The sequence below is a fragment of the Balaenoptera ricei genome, chromosome 9 (assembly GCF_028023285.1).
Source record: "Balaenoptera ricei isolate mBalRic1 chromosome 9, mBalRic1.hap2, whole genome shotgun sequence".
Taxonomy (NCBI): Eukaryota; Metazoa; Chordata; class Mammalia; order Artiodactyla; family Balaenopteridae; genus Balaenoptera; species Balaenoptera ricei.
The window spans coordinates 25,681,003-25,701,392 of record NC_082647.1 but is presented as its reverse complement, the minus strand read 5'-3'; the positions used below and the strand labels follow the sequence as shown (position 1 = coordinate 25,701,392).

The window sequence follows — 20,390 nt, the reverse complement described above, 5'->3', positions numbered from 1 at the left end:
TGTGTGTGGGTATGTGTGTTTGTCTTTTTAAATTATGCTATTGGTTTTCTTCAGCTATCATGACATCTTTGGCTGTTGATGTATAATTATGATTGAAGGGTCAGGTTGATTGATAAAGATTACTGGTGGGGTGCATTTTCCTTGGATGGCGGGCAGACTATGGACCTGTGTAAATTAGTGAGTTTCATCTGACTGGCTTCTCTTAAAGATGCATGGATACAGGCAAGCAAGCAGACTGGGGACCCACCCCTGGAGAAACTTATTCTAAGAGTGGAGAAATTTATTATAGTTCTATCTTGTATAGAAACTGCATGTCCTATTTCCCACCTGTCTATGGCTGTCTGAAATAAAATTACTTCAAATTCTGCTGTTTTCCTTCAAATGCCTTGTGCCCACACTAGGAGCATAAGATAATCTCACCATCAGATAAGTCCTGTTCTTTAGAGTAGAATTCTGTAATTTTAACCTAAACTCTCTCTACACGTAAGGTTAGAGCAGAAGGGAGAAGCGAGGGGACCAAATGGCCCAGCTATTTTGAAATTCAGCTCTTTAAAAAATTTTCCTGATGGTCACTTCAAGGCCTGCTTCAAGTCTTTATGTTGACTTTACGTTTAGAAATTATTTGGTATTTTCATAGTAAGAATCATTTATGTCTCTTGAGCTGTTCTTTCCCTCTTTTAATTCCTCTGTAAATCAGGCCCATTCCACCTTTATTTTTCAGGATTTTCTCAAATTGTTTTACCTACTGTTGGCTCCAAACATATACAGGCATAACTTGTTTACTGCACTTTATTTTGTTGCAGTTTGCAGATATTGCATTTTTTACAAATTGAAGGTTTGTGGCAACCCTGCATCAAACAAGTCTGTTGGCACCATTTTTTCAATAGTATTTGCTCACTTCATATCTCTGTGTCACATTTTGGTAATTCTTGCAATATTTCAAACTTTTTCACTATTATTTGTTATGATAATCTGTGATCAGTGATCTTTGATGTTACTACTGTAATTGTCTTGGGGCACCAAGAACCACACCCATATAAGACAGAGAACTTATATCGATACATGTATGTGTTCTGACTGCTCCACCAAGCAGCCCAGCCCTTCCCCTGACTCTCTCCCTCTCCTCGGGCCTCCCTATTCCCTGAGACACAACAATACTGAAATTAGGCCAATTAATAACCCTACAATGGCCTCTAAGTGATCAAGTAAAAGGAAGAGTTGCAAGTCTCTCACTTTAAATCAAAAGCTAGAAATGATTAAGCTTAGTGAGGATGCCACGTCGAAAGCCAAGAGAGACCAAAAGCTAGATCGCTGGTGCCAAACAATTAGCCAAGTTGTGAATGCAAAAGAAAAGTTCTTGAAAGAAATTAGAAGTGCTACTCTAGTGAATACACAAATGATAAGAAAGTTAAACAGCCTAATTGCTGATATGGAGAAAGTTCTAGTGGTCTCCATAAAAGATCAAACCAGCCACAACATTCCCTAAAGCCAAGGCCTAACCCAGAGTGAGACCCTAACTGTCTTATATTCTATTAATGCTGAGAGAGGTGAGGAGGCTGCAGAAGGAAAGTTTGAAGCTAGCAGAGGTTGGCTTATGAGGTTTAAGGAGAATATTGGAAGAAGATGCCATCTAGGACTTTCATAGCTAGAGAAGAGAAGTCAGTGCCTGGCTTCAAAGCTTCAAAGCACAGACCAACTCTCTTGTCAGGGACTAATGCAGCTGTTGACTTTAAGTTGAAGCCAGTGCTCACTTACCATTCTAAAAACCCTAGGGCCCTTAAGAATGCTGCTAAATCTATTCGGAAGCCATGCTCTGTAAGTGGAACAACAAAGCCTGGATGACAGAAAATCTGTTTACAACTTGGTTTACTGAATATCTTAAGCTGACTGTTGAGACCTACTGCTCAGAAAAAAAAGATTCCTTTCAAAATATTACTGCTCATTGACTATAAACCTGGTCACCCAAGAGCGCTGATGGAGATGTACAATGAGATTAATGTTATTTTCTTACCTGCTAACACAACATCCATTCTGCAGCCCATGAATCAAGGAGTAATTCCGACTTTCAAGTCTTATTATTTAAGAAATATATTTCATAAGGTTAGAGCTGCCATAGATAATGATTCCTCTGATGGATCTGGAAAAAGTAAATTGAAAACCTTCTGAAAAGGATTCATCATTCTAGATGCCATTAAGAATAGTCATGATTCATGGGAACAGGTCAAAATATCAGCATTAACAGGAGTGTGGAAGAAGTGGATTCCAACTCTCATGGATGACTTGGGGTGGGAGTTCAAGACTGCAGTGGAGGAAGTAACTGAAGATGTGGTGCAAATGGTAAGAGCAGTAGAATTAGAAGTGGACCCTGAAGAGATGAATGAATTGCTACAATCCTGTGTTAAAACTTTAATGGCCAAGGAGTTGCTTCTTATGGCTGAGCAAAGAAAGTGGTTTCTTGAGATGAAATCTACTCCTGGTGAAGATGCTATGAAGAGTTTTGAAATGACAACAAAAGATTTAGAATACTGCATAAATTTAATTGATAAAGCAGCAGCAGGGTTTGAGAAGATTGACTCCAATTTTGAAATAAGTTCTACCCTGAGTTAAAAGCTATCAAACAGCATTGAAAGGAAGAGTGAATCAATGAGGCAAACTTCACTGCTTTCTTATTTTTAAGAAATTTCCACAGCTCCACCCCAATCTTCAGCAGCCACCACCCTGATCAGCCAGCAGCAATCAAAATCAAGGCAAGACCTTCTACCAGACAAAAGATGTGATTCTCTGAAGGCTCCAGATGATAGCATTTTTTAGCAATAAAGTATTTTAAATTAAATAATGTACATATTTTTAGATACAATGCTATTGCACAGTTAATAGACTACAGTGTAGTATAAACATAAATTTTATTCACACTTGGAAACCAAAAAAATCTCCGTGACTCATGTTATTGTGTTATTTGCTTTATCGTGGGGGTCTGGAACCAAACCCGCAATATATCCGAGCTATGCCTATAATGACCCTCTCTCTCTGTCTCTCTCCCTCCCTCCCTACCTTTCTCTCCCTCTCCCATCCCCCTTTTCTTCCCTTATTTTCTTTTCCTTTTCTTTCCTTCTTCTTTTCATTTCATTATCACCTTAGAGGCAATCGATATATATGTTTGTGCCAGCCCATATCTTGAACCAGAAGCCAGACTAAGTATTTTTTATATTTCTTTTAATGATGCAAATAAATCTGCTTTGCACTCATTTTAAATAGCCTGGAATTTATACTAATATTTGGTTAAATATTTCTCTACACTTTGGGATGGGTGGTACTAATCCATGTGATACTGTATTTAGAGATTAAAAAAAAATTTCCCAACCTAAAAATGTATATATGGTTACAGCCAAAAGGAACTATTTGCTTGCAATCTGCTCCTCCTGGCACCCTGTGTGCTCCATGAGATATAAGCAGCTACTGAATCATGGAAAATGCAATTTGAAGTTACATAAGTAAATTAGTCACTGTGTTCTGTACTATGAACAGTCTGGGATGTCATTAAAGTTCTGCCTATATAGAAAAAAAAAATAAGTCTATTTGTATGGTATTCCTGCTAAACATTTTGAAATAAAGTCATGGTCACTATGTCTCAGAAGACATTCACATTTTGGTCTTAATCAAATCTAGTTCTACAGCATTTCAAAGATATTAAGAAAGCCAAACAATTTTAGTGAGATATGTGAACTCTAGGACTAAATTCCCAGGTTGACTATCTAAATTGTCTGATTGATTAATTTATTGTAACTTGGGTATAGAAAATTCAAATCCTTTGTAAATTCAATTTCAATTAAAGAGAGAGAGAGAGAGAAATGTGTAAATACCACAATCTCACCAAATGTTTCAATTAAGTATCCCCAGACCACACAGCTTCATCTGAGCACCAAAAAGTGGGATCATGGAATCTAAGCAAGGTTCATGGAGCAAATATTTCTTTGTGCTGTCCAGTTAGATAGGCATCCCCACAAAGAGTTGCCCTAAATGTGTAAGTTGGTAATATTCTGCAGCAGTAATATGTAGCACAAAGGGAAAAAAGTAATAAGCCTGGCTGGCTAAGGCAGCCTTCTCTAGAAGAGCTACTTAACAGACTTGCCTACACTGTGCCCTAGAATCTCCTTAATTTCTCCTTAATCTCCTTAATGAAAAAATTTCATTTTTTCTTCTATACCTTCACAAGCATATCATTTTTACTGAGTGCATAAATGAGATTCTATAAATGTTTTCTTCTCCAGTTGCTTTTTTTTCTTTTTCCTTTTTTTATTTGGTTTTTCCTTCCAGAGTTGATTGTAACAGGCTGGTATGATTAATCTTGCCTGGACACAATCTACCATAATGCCTGAAATAGTTCTGCAACCTGGGATTCCTTTAAAGGAATCAGCTTCAAATGACTGTAAGTGAACAAGGAAAGAAAACGCTATAAGGTTTACAGCAATTACAGACACACAAGATGGTTACTGATCATTGTTTGATTTCCCTCCTTTCGAAAGAAATGGAGAAAAGTTAGGAGACAGTTATGGTTGGTCTGATCTCTTCTGAAAATTACTTCCATTGCTATCTAGTTTATATTGACATTCTTACCACAGGTTTTCAGGCTGTTCTCTTCTCATCTGGACTATTCCTTAAAGCAGGGATTTTATTATTGTTTTCAGAACTACCTCTCACAACTCTTGTTAGAGTTATTCAACTTTTCAATTTTAACCCAAGTATTTCAGCAACTGCTTTCTGATGAAAAAAACTGCTTTTCAATTTTAACCCAAGTATTTCAGCAAATGCTTTCTGCTTTCCTCTCTTCTAGTATTTTCTGCTAAATATATGGAGGCAGTTACATACTGCCTCAGGAACAACACTCTCTTCTCTTTCTGCCTAGTCCTGCAGATTCTTGTCTCCATCTTTAACTTTTGTAATCTTGTGTGCTCTACCCTCAGGCAAGCCCCTGTGTTTGAGAAAACATGTCTGGTTGGGATGCTCCGTAGACGGCTGGAGAAACTGATGCAGTTATCTGGATAATTTTAAATGCATTCAATCATTAAACAAATATTTTTGGAGAACCCATTCTGGGCACGGTTTTATGCTAGGTGTCAAGGAGATGATGGTGAGCAAAATAAAATAAGATCCCTGCCCTCGTGAAATACAGCCTGATCGTAATAACAGCCAGTATCTATTGATTGCCTATTATGTGCTAAATATGTCTCATGACTCATAGCATGTAACTCTCAGCAAAACTACCATGAGGCATCTATTAATACAAAAATACACCATAATGAGATGAGAGGATTTTTTTAAGTCAATCATCTTCCTGCCCTTTCCTAGATGGTATGAACTCAAGTCTGCTTTAGTTTGTGAATAGGGCTGGGCACAGATGGCAGGCAAATGCTTTATGCTGCTTTATATCTGAGTTTTGCATTCCCCAGGGAATGTATTTCTATCTGCACAAATTTAGCCTCTTAACTGAATTTTCTCAGCTAGTTTAGCAGAGCTGCAGGATTTGAATCCACATCCTCCCACTCGAGAGCTTATGCTCTTCCTTACTCCACTCATTCACCTTATAACTGACAGACAGGGTAAAAGAATAAGGGAGATACTTTTGACATGGCAAAGCATCTGGAAAATAGCATCAATTCTCCTTTGTTTTGTGTATTTTAGACAGAACTAAGGACAGCTATTAGAATTCCTTTTCATATTTCTCCTTATTTAGCAGTCCTATATCAGAATAAGTGATACTGACAAAATTTTTAAAAAGAAATGTATTTGGCCCATCATTCAAAGGAGAAAACTTATTTTTCAGAAAAAAAAAAGTTGCAATGGGGATCACAATGTGATGACTATATAAGGTTACCATTATGCCATACTCTAACTTAAATAATAAGCATTTTTATTATTATAGTATGTCATTACTGTGCAAGGGACTCTATTTACTCATTCAATAGGTATTTATTGAGAATATACTACATGAAAGTCTCTATGTTAAGAGATGCATTCATTCAGATATATATCAAACATGGCTTACCCTCCATGAACTGATAAAGGATGACATTTGAAGGTGAGAGTACGTGAGTGTGAGTAAAGGGAGGGGTCTAAGATAACTCCAGGTTTTTGACTTAAGTTACTAAATAGAGGCTGCATGACTTATCCAGAAGGTGAAAGAAGAAAGGCTGGTTTGGGACATATGGGGTGTTTGACATTTTGGAGTTTTATTTTCTTTTCTGTTTTGAGGGTGTTTTGTTTTGTTTCCATCCTATTCTCTGGTTGAAGTACTGTGCTCCTTGGAGCTTGGCAGTGTCATAACCTTTGTCTGATCATCTAGGCTTTATGAACCCAATTAGAGATGGTAAGACATGTATTTAAGAGATTTCTGCCATCCTAACAGCCCCTAACCATCCCTGAGGATTCTCTTCCTGACTATTACATTAATTATATTTTAATTTTTTGTCTTTTCAACCCAATTATGAAAGTTTGAGTTGGTCCCTGTCTGTGCCGCAGTGTGTCTGCCCTTCCTTCACACCACCTTTTTATAGGAAAAAAGAAAGTGCATTTAAACTATGATTTAGTAAAATGCCGCAGTAGATATAAAGCTAATAAATAATGTCATTAAAATCTATTGGAAAAAACATGATTCATCTTGATTTTGAAATCTGAAAAAAAAGAATGTGGGGAAATTAAATGGTGTTTTATCATTGGATGAAGACATACTTTGGAGAGCTGTCTGTCCTCATGAATGCTACAAATGTCCCTTTATAACTTGATTTTACTCAGAGGTTTTCTAAAACATCTGTCTAAATTATTCAACTAATTTTACTTTTTATTCCTACTTCTCTTGTAATTTCAAAGAGACCTGTGTGGCTAGATGGGTTTTCTTCCTGTAGACATGACTCCATGAAACATAATTAAATGCATACTGGAAGAAATTTTGCTCTTCCATGTTATAAATTCTGTGTCACTGATGTATAGTTACAGGATGCATAGTTCTTTTCTTCGCTTTCTCATCTCACATCTGACTCCTCACCATCTCCCCCTGCCCTTGAGCCTGATCTTCTCCTGCCCTGGAACCTGGCACTTGCTGGTGATGACAGGCATCAGGCAGCATCAGCTGGGAGACAGGCTGAGCCTTTGTACAAGGAAGGCTCGGGGAAACTGACTGACATGGTTCAATAATTGGCACAATGCTGGACACAATGCTCAATGAGGATCTGCTGAATTAATGGCTGTGTGTGCCTCCTGACTGTTGCAAACACTTCAAGCTGATCACGTGGGGTTAACTGGCTGAGCATTATAAAGGAGAATGGAGAACTGACCAGCTCTTTGGTCATCCAAAGTCAAGAAAACTTAGAGAAAGCCTGCCTTTAGAGATATAAAAGTTTTATTCACTTTTAATATCTGTGTCAATAATTTTAGCAACGTGAAAAAATAAACACTCTCAAACATTCTGTGTATTGTTTTGAGTAATTAAAGATACTTTGACAGAGAATAGCAGGAAGCAAATTTTAACGTGAAGTGTTAGGTTGACACATAAGTGTATTACACAAAATACTTCAGTAGCAAATCTTAGCTACTTATCAGATAATAGCTCTTGATGTAGAGCTGGTCTAAATTCAGCAACTCCAAGCCTAACTACATAATTTGAGCACTTTCCAATGTTCTGAAAATTCCTAGAATTAGTGTTTCTTCTTGATTTCTTCACTCATTTCCACATTCAATCATATCATGAATACAAATAAATTCCCATTAACATATTTTATAAATTTGTCTTACAGTGTGCTTCTCTGACTTACTTCGATTGCACAAAGCTAAAAAAGAAAAAAGAATTCTGGCTAGCATTCAGTCATCTCTCTGGAGGCATTGATAAATCCACCCTGATAAGTATGTACATACACTCCAGGTTTTCAGATGGATGTACAGCTCCCACAGGCCCAGCACTGGGCAGCCTCCAGCCCTGGCTTATTCATGTGTCCATCTCATCCTGAAACTCTCACTGTCTCCATCATTGCTCCTCAGGGGACAGCTGCAACTCTGCAGAGTTCTTGACCTGAGAGAAAATGGTCATTTTTTTTTTCAGTTACCTTAAAAAAAACTTACTATGATGCATGTTTGAATTACTATGAAGGTGTCCAATAGCTTGATGTAGGACCACGATTTTATTTATTCTAAAAATTTCTTCTAAAAATTGAGTCACTGAAAGAGTTCCCTGAATAGAAATAACATCTTATTAGCACTTATATTTGCTCCCCCAGATCCTTGAACTCACAATATGAAAAGTAAGAGTAGACTGTCTTTTATAAAATGTAAAGGAAGAGAAAACAAAAGAAAAGAGAGTTAGATATCAGAACTCAGGAGATTTTGTTTGGTTAAATATTTGCTGTCCACAAGAAAACAAAATAAACTTCCTATGGCCCTCTCTAGATAAAACAATATGTTAAAAAAAACAGTTCTAGGTTCAAACACAAATACAAGTACCAGTTAGGTTGATGTTATCAATAATTCACATAATGTGGACATTTCTAGACACTAAAAAACAATATTTTTCCCTGACTAGTCCAACTAACCATGTCCAAACAGACCTAATAAACTTTGAGCGACAAATCCCTTCCTAAGTTAAATTTACAAGTTTGATCCTAATAAATTCACATCTGTGTATGTCCAGATATAATGTTTTCTAGTTGTTAGGTTTAGTGTCCCAAACTGTCTTACTTTATTTTCCCGCCATGAGCATGGTCCTACATAAAATATTCGTGGACTTTCATCAGGCCATTCAAGTCAAGAAAGGTCACAGGTCTGGAACCCATGGCAAGTTTGCTCTATTCAGCAGCAGGTTTGCTGAAGTACCTTTTTTGTCTTTCAAAGTTGAAGACCACATTGATCGAGTAAGGGATGAACGCTCATACTAATGAGCTCTCCATGCCCTTGTTGAGTATTTTTTCCTCTGAATTAGTTGGAATTTTAAGAGTCATGTGGGACCTTACTTGGAATGTTAGAACCTAGGGAATATAATTTCCGCCCCCCCCCACCCCGGTGTTTTGACTTCCTCATGACTTCTGATGATGGAGGATGGAATAATCTTTACATCCTTACTCTGAGAGAACTTTCTCATATGCCCATTAGGGCTGAAGAGCTATCCCTTTAGAATGGTAGCATTTGCCTTTGTTTTTCAAACTGGCTGTCTCCATCACACCACCCAAACCTTGGAAGTCATGGTTAACGTTAGTTCTCTGCTTTTCTATACATAGAAATACACACATCCAGTTCAGCATGTATTTCCTTTCACGCACAGATATTCTTCACATGCAGTGTTTTGTGTGGCGAAGTTAATGGAAGATTAGTAACAAAAGAAAATTATTTCAGGAAATTCAATTGATCTTCAACTTCTAAAAAAATATAAACTGCATTATATAACCGCCCATTGCTTCTTCTTTCATCCCTCACCATCATCCTCCTCATATGGAAAAATAATAAGAATGGGGGCTAAAGAGAAATAGTACAACGGTTCAGATTGAATTAAGCCACTTAGTTTTTGCTGTTGCAGTTTGCTTCTGTGACTAAAACCATCATAATTATTAAGGAATAGCTTTTTCTGAGAGTAACATTAGAACCGGGAAAGGAGGCATTTGTCATGCATTGAGATACCTCTGGAATAGCTCACCCCTGTGAATCATGTCTGCCTTTTCTCCCTTCCTCTTAACGTTTGGAAAAGAAGTTATGTTAGTCGATAACAGAACTGGGAAAAGGGACCCAGAAAGTGATGTGAGCTCTGTCAATCTTCAACCTTGCCAAGGAGGACACATTAAAGTGTTTTTCATAGAAAATCAGCCTTAGTCAACACATATTCAGAGCAAAGTGACCTTGAATATATATATAAAACACTGAAGCTTCTTGAGAGAATATAAGTGAACCAAAAAGAAAGAAGGGAAAGCATCCTAAAGGAAGAAGTTAAATCCAGGAAAAGGGTTGGCATTTCTTGCCACTTACCTTTTCTGCTGACTGGGCTGTACCAAAAAAGATGGGGATGAAAGCTAACCAAATGATGCAGGTGGTATACATGGTAAATCCAATAGGTTTGGCTTCATTGAAAGTCTCTGGAACTCCTCTTGTTTTAATGGCATAAACAGTACAAGTTACCATCAAGAGGATACTGTACCCTAGTGAACAAATGAGCGAGAGATCAGAGATGTCACACTTGAGCACTCCCCTGGCATTCTCCGGGTCTAGAGTCCGCTGTTCTCCATAGTCAATGATGATGTGCGGTGGGTCCACAACAAACCAGACACACACTCCCAGGAGCTGGATGGAGATCAGGCTGAAGGTGATCACCAGCTGGGATGCTGGACTGATAAACTTGGGTGCTGTGACAGATTTCTTCCCCTGCTCAAATATTCGGTGGATTCGGTTTGTTTTGGTAAGAAGGGCTGCATAGCTGAAACACATGCCGAGTCCTAGGAAGATCCGTCGGAAGGAGCAGATGATTGTATCTGGTGCGGCAATCATTAAAAAGGTGATTGAATAACAGAGAAAAATCCCCGTTAGGAGCACGTAACTAAGTTCGCGTCCCGAAGCCCTCACAATAGGTGTGTCGTTATAGCGGACAAAGGTCACGATCACAAAGGTGGTGGCGATGATTCCCAATATGGCAACGAACACAGGCACCACAGCCCAGGGAGAATGCCACTCGAGTTTGATGATGGGGATGAGCTGACAGCCTGTGCGGTTGATGTCTGGTCTCTGATCCAAAGGGCAGAGTTCACAGGAGAGCTCATCCACCTGGTAGTTGTAACCTTCACAGCGCTCGCAGTGCCAGCAGCAAGGAACTCCTTTCACCGTTTTCTTCCTCTCCCCGGGCTTACAGGGCAGGCTGCAGACAGACGCCGGTTGAGTGTGCTCTCTATTGGCCCACTGCATGTCTTCCACCTGTAGGTATAAAATATTCATGAGCCTTCCATTTTCCCCCCATTTATAATATCCTAATCCTAGCCACAGGTTTGTAATAAATCACTGAATGCTGACAGTACAGTTTACCATAATAAGAGCCCAGAGTTTCTTTCCCTGATATTGACTTTATGAAAGTGCTAAATGATTGGGTCCAATAAATCATTCACATCATCAACTTGATGAGTGTCATTACGTTCCACTTACCTCCTTGGTGTTGACCAATCTGACATTTGGAGAAAGATTTAATGGCCCAAACAGTTTTAAAACAGAAAAAAAAAAAGAGTCCCATGGAAAAACATGTTAGAGCTAAGCTCAGATATAAATGCCAGAATCCTTGAAACACTGGCTAGGCTATAAACACACATAGAAATGGTGATCCAAGTCTTTCCACCATATTTGGGGAAATTCAAATCTCACTGTGTCAATTTTGAAAGGAAATGGCAAAACTAGCTACTTTAATCTCTGACACTCCTCATGTGTTCATGGTGATAACTATATTAATGTTTTTGCCTGTTTAAGCTTAAAATTCACTTATTCCCCCACTCTTGCATTTTCACATTGTGGAAAAGACCATGCTGAGTGAGATAGCTTGACGGTTATGTTTTCCATTGAACAAAAGTAGGCTTAAAGCAGTGAAATTGGCACAAATGAGCGAGTTCCCCTGCTATGATCTCTCTCTGCTTCAGGGTCTTAAAGTTCCATCGTACTCTTTTGAATTAGATGACAGAATACCTCTATTAAAACAAACTTGTTATTTTAAGGGAATTTTGCCAATCATTGACCTCTTTCCTTAAATCTGTTTACTGAAGGTTCTGGACCCGATTCCAATGTGAGGGGGCAAGGGAAGTGGGGTTTCCCACACCACCAAGCAATCCTTGGACACCAGCTGGGTGTCCTACAAGTCAAATCAGTTCTGACACTGTCACCTGGAAATAGCATCAGATCGCACAGAATGCTAATAAGACAAAGCAGAAATTATGGATCATAGGAGACAGCTCATTACGAAAAGCGACTACTATATAAAAGATAAGCTATAAACAATAACATATTCCAGAAATGACTGCACGCGGTTTCTGAGGCTAGGTCGTAAATGACATTTCAGCCTGTGCCTTGTTCTCTCCTGGACTGCTCACTCCTGGGAGAGAACCAGACTGTCATGAGAGCTCTCAAGCAGCCCTACGGAAAGGAACTGAGGCTTCCTGCCCACAGTCAGCACCCACTTGCCATGCATGTGAGGGAGCCACCTAGACAGTGAATCGTCTGGCTCCAGTCAAGCCTTTAGATGACTGCAGCCCCAGCTGACACCTTGACCGCAACCTCATGAGGGACCCTGAGCCAGAACAACCCAGCTGAGCTGCTTCTGAATGTCCAATCTACAGGAACTGTGTGAGATGATAAGTGTTTTATTGTCGTAAGCTGCTAAATATGGTGTTGTTACACAGCAATAGAAAACTAATGCAGCTCAAATTAAGCTTACTTACCCATTCTGTGACCACCACCAGTACAGTAGTCTACTGAGAATCTACTGAGAAGGTAGTGACAACTATCTTATACCAAAAAAATGCCCCGAAGTGTCTAGTGTCAGCAATATTCTATCATCACTCTTAAGGTTGCCTCCCCTTTGGGAACTATGTGACTGAGATTGTTCTCATAAATAGATCTATTGCTAAAGGATGCTTTCCTTTCTTGAATGTGGGGTGAATAGTGGAGGGCAGAGAATTGTAGCCCTGAAGTTCAACACTTGCTGAGGGCTATCAGATCTCCCCCAGGTGGAGTAGATAATTCATGCATGTTTAATTTCAAATATCCTCCCTTGAGAAAGTAGATGGTACTTCATATGTCCTAAAGGTACTCAAGACTATTAGCTCTACCTTGTCTCTTCACCACAAAGGAAAAGCAATCTATCATAACCCTGTTAATTTTCTATTAGGTTTTAATGATTTAGAAAAGTTATTTTATTTATGTATAAGATTCCATTAGGCAAGAAAAAGAAGTTAAATTGAAAGTGGCTTATCTCAAAAATATTGAGAAAAATGAAATGCTCCACTTGAGCGGCTAAAATATTGATTGTATACCCTAATGGACTCTTACAAGATAATAAAATACTTTCTGTGAAGGTTATGTTTCAAAGCTAATTATTGTAAAACCAAAATTGCATTTTGTTTGGGGCTTCTATAGATTTATAATGTTACCGTTAAAAAAAAAAGGCAGCCAAAAAAAAAAAACCTCAGAAACATTAAACTTCAAGTTTGGTAGAGACCTTAAAGTTCAGCTTGTCTACCCACATGTCTAATTCTTTAATTCTCAATACACTTTATTTTCTATAAGGAAATAAGACTTATTAACAAAGAAATATATCCAAATCTGATAGGCTTCATTATGGAGGATAAATATTCATCATTAAAAGCTAAGTACTACATTTTCTTGATCAGTTTCCTGAATACTGAACTAGTGGAAAAATGTTTTTCATAAATAAAAATTAAAGTTATAAGATAATGAAAAAAACCACAATTTTTTAACAGTTGTAAATTTTCTTTAGTAAAAAACAGTATAGTCAAGCAATACATGTTACATTTCTTGATATAATGGAGAAAATTTATGTATGTTTCAGTAAACATGTTAATCATACATGACTACATTTTCACCAAGGAATCTATTTACATATAACTGTACTGTGTTTTGATGCCATAGTTGAAGTCTGGGAACCAACCAATATCCACCCCAAGGAAGAACAAGTAGCGAACACTTGAGTCAGGATCTTGTAAATACATTAGTATTTGAGACACATAATTTATTTTGGATATGTTGCTAAATTAAAAATACTACTACTTGAGAGTAAATTAAACTTCCTATTTTTCACAACTATGCTACAAAGCATCAACAAAGATCATTCAGCTCTCTTGCTTTGCTATATTAACAAATAATACCATCTTTCATAATGCTTAAAAAGAGAAGCCATATCCATACATTTTAAAAATGTATCTTCCTCTCCTTTGGCATTATTCTGATATTAGGATGTTTTCTGTCTAAAACATGTGTTCTAACAAATGGATGATAGTTATATAGATAGACCTTCTAGGGACAAAACCATAGCCCATTCCTGTCTTGACAATGTTCACCAATAGTAATTCATTCTGTAGGCTCCAATCCAGTACATTTCATAGAATGTGAGCCATCAACTGGCTTCTGCTGTCAATTTCTATTATTACTGCAGACAAATATATCAGCAACCACAAAACCAAAACTTTCTGAGTGAATGTGCTTACATTTTTTCATCTTTAATCTTCCCAGACCAATCAACCTAGAGTAATGCTTCATAAATTAAAGACATTATTTTTTATAGAATAATTTTCTTCTGTGTAGTTTTAAGAACTCCTGAAAAAAAAGGACTACAAGAATATTTCCCAATTAAAGGCCCCACTATAATTAATCATTTCCAGTATTCACTACAAAATTCTCACTCAATTTAATACCTCTGTTACAGTGTTTTTCCCACATATTAAGTGGTATCTTCAATGTTATGATTACTATACATGTGGGAAAATTTTAAATATAACACTTAAAGATAATTGATATGTAGTCATACCATCCTTAACTAGCTCTTTTCATCTTGCTCTATAAATAAGCATAGTATTAATAATCATTTTGGTGACTAGTTTGCCACTGCAGTATTCAAAAACCCAACTCTTCATCAGACTTATGTAACAGCAGATTGTACATGCAAACATTTTCAGTGAAACTGGGCATTTTTTCAAAGGTTTACTCGTTAATTTCCATATAGTCAATAGTTTTAACAAGTGCACTTAATTAGCATGAGTATTTAAAATGTCAAAATTTGGTATCATATTTTGTGAATCATACGATTCACATATGAATGACTACATGTTGCACAATTAATTTGATAATGCAACTCAAAATACAGTTTCTCAATATATTAGTATACACATTCATATATATAAATATGTTTGTATATAGATATATATTGATTCAGTAATATTCATCCTTTCATTTGGGTCATGCAAAGCTTTCTACTTCTCTTCAAAGTGGTATGTAGGTTTAGTGTCCTTTGAAAAGATAATATGTGTGAGATGATTCTCAGATTGAAGTCCTAGTTTTATGTGATATTACAGATCTACATAACCTTTAAAAGTGCAGACTACTCTTATTTAAAATACAATTTAAAATTTCATTTACAATAGCATCAAAAATAAAATACTTAGGAATAAACTTAACAAGTAAAGTGCAAGAGTTTTTTTAACTAAAAACTACAAAATATCATTTCAAGAAAGTTAAAGAAATGAATAAATGAAAAGAAATCCCAAGTTCATGGATCAGAAGATTTAACATTGCCAAGATGGAAATACAAAACTGACCAACATATTCGACATAATCCCTATTAAAATCTTATCTGGCTTCTTTGCAGAAATTGACAAGTTGATCCTAAAATTCATGTGGGAATATAAGGGACCCAGAAGAGACAAAATGACCTTGAAAGTGAAGAGTGAAGTTGGAAGATTCACACTTCCTAATTTTAAAACTTACTACAAAGCTGTAGTAATCAAGCAGCATGATACTGGCATAAAGATAAACTAATTACTGAAATAAAATTGAGAGCCCAGAGATAACCTCTTATATGTATGGTCAATTGATTTTTGACAATGATGACAAGAAAATGGAGAAAAAATAGTCTTTTCAACAATGGTGCTGGGACAAGACATGACACCAAAAGAATAAGCAACAAAATAAAAATAAATAAATTAGACTTCATCAGTATTACTTTTGTGATTCAACAGATGCCATTAGGAGAGTGAAAAGGCAACCCACAGAGTGGGCAAAAATATTTTCATATCATATATCTGATAAGGAACTTATATCCAGATTTTATTTCTTAAAACTCTTAGAATCAAACTGTTAAAAAGGCATACAATCCAATTAAAAATAAGCAAAAGAAATGAAGAGACATTTCTCAAAAAAAGACATATGAGTAGCCAATATGCACATGAAAAGATGTCTAACATCATTAGTCATAAGAGAAATGCAAATCAAAACCATAGTACCCACTAGAATGGTCATAATAAAAAATACAGACAGTATCAAGTGTTATTGAAGATGCGGAGAAAGTAAAACCCTTTACATTGTTGGTGGCAATGTAAAATGGTGCAGTTATTTTGGACAACGGTTTGGCACTTCCTCAAAAGTTAAACACAGAATTGCCATATGACCTAGCAATTCCACTCCTAAGTAATTTTAATCTAAGAAAACTGGAGACATATGTTTACACAAAAATTTGTACATGAATGTTCACAGCATCATTACTCATTATAGCAAAAAAGCAGAAACAACCCAAATGTGCATAAACAAAATGTGCTTTATCTATTCAACCAAATATTAAAAAGAAATAAAGTACTATTATATGCTATAAAATAGATGAACCTTGAAAATATGCTAAGTGAAAGAAATCAGTCACAAAGACCATATAGTGTGTGATTTTAATTTATATGAAATGTCCAGAATAGGCAAATCCATAGAGAGACAGTAGATTGGTGACTGCTAGGGGTTAAGGAGGGAAGAGAATAGAGAGTTACTACTCAAGGGTACAGGATTTCTTGGGAGGTGATGAAAATGGTCTAAAATTAGTGGTAATGGATACACAACTCTGTGAATATACTAAAAGCCACGGAATTATATATTTTAAAATGGGCACATTTTATGGCATTTGAATTATCTCAATAAAGCTGTTATTTTTTAAATATGCAAACTATGTTGATACAGTCAGGAAGTATTAATACTCAGTCCTTCATTTGCTGTATAAAAAAACATATTGCATGTTCCAGACAAGGTTCGATGTGGGAATTCAACAGTGACCAAGACATGGTTGCTGGCCTCCAGAGACAGTGCAAGTGGGGAAAGAGATAAGCAGAGGGCCAGTCGCAGTTCAGTATGAAACTCCCCAAAAAGAAAAGGGGTGAGGAAGTGGTACAGCTAAAAGAGGATCCAGCAGGGCCACCAAGCATAGGCTTCAGGGATGTGTGAACAGCAGCCTGAAGGATGTATAGGAGGTAAACCAGGGAAGGGGATCTCAAGCCAAAAAAGAAAAAAAAAAAAAAAGACATCAAGATTCAAGGGCAAGAAGTCATAACAAACTGGAGAAACTAAAGGTATAAAGAATAGCAAAAGTATAAATAAAAGCACTGGGGGAATTGGTAAGAAGCAAGCTAGGGAACAGAGGTGATGCTAGATCCTGAAGAACCTTATAAGCCATTGAGAGTAGTTCGGATATTATCTTGAAGGTGGTAGTTGGGATCCTCTGAAGGGTTATAATAAAGATAGGGATGATGAGCTTTACCGTTTAGAGGAATTGCTGCGCTGCAAGGTAGAAGACTGAAGGAACCCAAGACTAGATATGGGTCAATCACCAATCACGCTGAGGCTGTTGCAGAACTCCAGATGAAAGGCAATGGTGACAGGAATCCAAAGAACGGCAGTGAGCATGAAGGATGTTGTAAGCAGTACCAGGTTTTGGTTTTCAGATTTTATTCTCAAGGCCATAGAGGATGTTTAAAGGATTTTAACCAAATGTGTGATCACATGTAAACTATAAATATAAAACTTTATATAAATATATAAAAAATATATTTTTTTATTTTGGAGATCACTGTGGTGAGAGATCAGGTAAAAGAGTGATACAGAGGCAAGGATAAGAAATAGGGGAATAATGTCATGATTCCAGGCAAAACAAGAGCCTGTGAACCGTTAGAAGCAGTGGTGATGAAGAAGATGGTCTGGATTTAAGATACAGTGAAGAAAATAGAGATAAGGGTGGCAAGAGAAAAAAGAGGAACCAAACAATGCCATCCAAGCTTGTGTTTGAGAGTCATCCTTAGCATTTCACTTACTTCAACCTCATCTCTGATTAATCACATGGCCAGGCATGATCTCTCCCCGTGCCTAACTCCCAGGTAATTAGGTATCAACCCTCCTTAATCCCTTATTATACAACACACAGCACCTTCTAGTCTTCTTCAATGGCAACTTTACAGTATGTAATTATGCATTTATTTATTTGATTTTCTTCTTATTTAAATAAGAGATTTTCTGAATTTTAAATTATGCTCCTCAGAATCTCTTACAGGGTTTACACAAAATACATCTCACTGGGTCCCAGTTCGGAGATATTACAATTTAATAGGTCTGGAAAGGAACCTCAAGTTGACATTTTTTTTTTAACATCTTTATTGGAGTATAATTGCTTTACAATGGTGTGTTAGTTTCTGCTGTATAACAAAGTGAAACAGCTATACATATACATATATCCCCATTTCTCCTCCCTCTTGTGTCTCCCTCCCACCCTCCCTATCCCACCCCTCTAGGTGGTCACAAAGCACCGAGCTGATCTCCCTATGCTATGCAGCTGCTTCCCACTAGCTATCTATTTTACATTTGGTAGTGTATATATGTCCATGCCACTCTCTCACTTCGTCCCAGCTTACCCTTCCCACTCCCCGTATCCTCAAATCCATTCTCTACATCTGCGTCTTTATTCCTGCCCTGCCCCTAGGTTCTTCAGAACCATTTTTTTTTTTTTTTTTAGATTCCATATATATGTGTTAGCCCACAGTATTTGTTTTCCTCTTTCTGACTTAACTCTGTATGACAGACTCTAGGTCCATCCACTACAAAACTCAATTTCGTTTCTTTTTATGGCTGAGTAATATGCCATTGTATATATGTGCCACATCTTCTTTATCCATTCATCTGTCAGTGGACACTTAAGTTGCTTCCATGTCCTGTCTATTGTAAATAGAGCTGCAATGAACACTGTGGTACATGACTCTTTTTGAATTATGCTTTTCTCAGGGTATATGCCCAGTAGTGGGATTTTGGGGTCGTATGGTAGTTCTATTTTCAGTTTTTAAGGAACCTCCATACTGTTCTGTATAGTGGCTGTATCAATTTACATTCCCACCAACAGTGCAAGAGGGTTCCCTTTTCTCCACACCCTCTCCAGCATTTATTGTTTGTAGATTTTTTGATGATAGCCATTCTGACCGGTGTGAGATGATACCTCATTGTAGTTTTGATTTGCATTTCTCTAATGATTAGTGATGTTGAGCATCCTTTCATGTGTTTGTTGGCAATCTGTGTATCTTCTCTGGAGAAATGTCTAATTAGGTCTTCTGCCCATTTTTGGATTGGGTTGTTTGTTTTTTTGATATTGAGCTGCATGAGCTGCTTGTAAATTTTGGAGATTAATCCTTTGTCAGTTTCTTCATTTGCAAATATTTTCTCACATTCTGAGAGTTGTCTTTTTGTCTTCTTTATGGTTTCCTTTGCTGTGCAAAAGCTTTTAAGTTTCATGAGGTCCCATTTGTTTATTTTTGTTTTTCTTTCCATTTCTCTAGGAGGTGGATCAAAAAGGATCTTGCTGTGATTTATGTCATACAGTGTTCTGCCTATCTTTTCCTCTAAGAGTTTGATAGTGTCTGGCCTTACATTTGGGTCTTTAAGCCATTTGGAGTTTATATTTGTGGATCGTGTTAGGGAGTGTTCTAATTTCATTCTTTTTCATGTAGCTTTCCAGTTGTCCCAGCACCACTTATTGAAGAGGCAGTCTTTTATCCATTGTATATTCTTGCCTCCTTTATCAAAAATAAAATGACCATATGTGCGTGGGTTTACCTCTGTGCTCTCTATCCTGTTCCATTGATCTATATTTCTGTTTTTGTGCCAGTACCATACTGTCTTGATTACTGTAGCTGTGTAGTATAGTCTGAAGTCCGGAAGCCTGATTCCTCCAGCTCCGTTTTTCTTTCTCAAGATTGCTTTGGCTATTAGGGGTCTTTTGTGTTTCCATACAAATTGTGAAATTTTTTGTTCTAGTTCTGTGAAAAATGCCATTGGTAGTTTGATAGGGATTGCATTGAATCTGTAGATTGCTTTGGGTAATATAGTCATTTTCACGATGTTGATTCTTCCCATCCAAGAACATGGTATATCTCTCCATATATTTGTATAATTTTTAATTTCTTTCATCAGTGTCTTATAGTTTTCTGCATACAGGTCTTTTGTCTCCTTAGGTAGGTTTATTCCTAGGTATTTTATTCTTTTTGTTGCAATGGTAAATGGGAGTGTTTCCTTAATTTCTCTTTCGGATTTTTCATCATTAGTGTATAGGAATGCAAGAGACTTCTGTGCATTAATTCTGTATCCTGCTACCTTACCAAATTCATTGATTAGTTCTAGTAGTTTTCCAGTCACATCTTTAGGATTCTCTATGTATAATATCATGTCATCTGCAAACAATGACAGCTTTACTTTTTCTTTTCCGACTTGGAATACTTTTATTTCTTTTTCTTCTCTGATTGCTGTGGCTAGAACTTCCAAAACTATGTTGAATAATAGTGGTGAGATTGGACAACTGTGTCTTGTTCCTGATC

General features: G+C 37.0%; 1 protein-coding gene across 2 annotated transcripts in view; it reads right to left on the bottom strand.

The window, feature by feature from the left end:
* Positions 1 to 20,390, bottom strand: part of GRM8 (glutamate metabotropic receptor 8) — a 784,383-nt gene that overhangs the window by 89,717 nt on the left and 674,276 nt on the right. For both annotated transcript variants that reach the window (XM_059932657.1, XM_059932658.1), the window contains exon 8: positions 9,997 to 10,932. In XM_059932657.1, the coding sequence (XP_059788640.1) occupies positions 9,997 to 10,932 (936 nt within the window). The remainder of the gene's footprint in view (positions 1 to 9,996; positions 10,933 to 20,390) is intronic.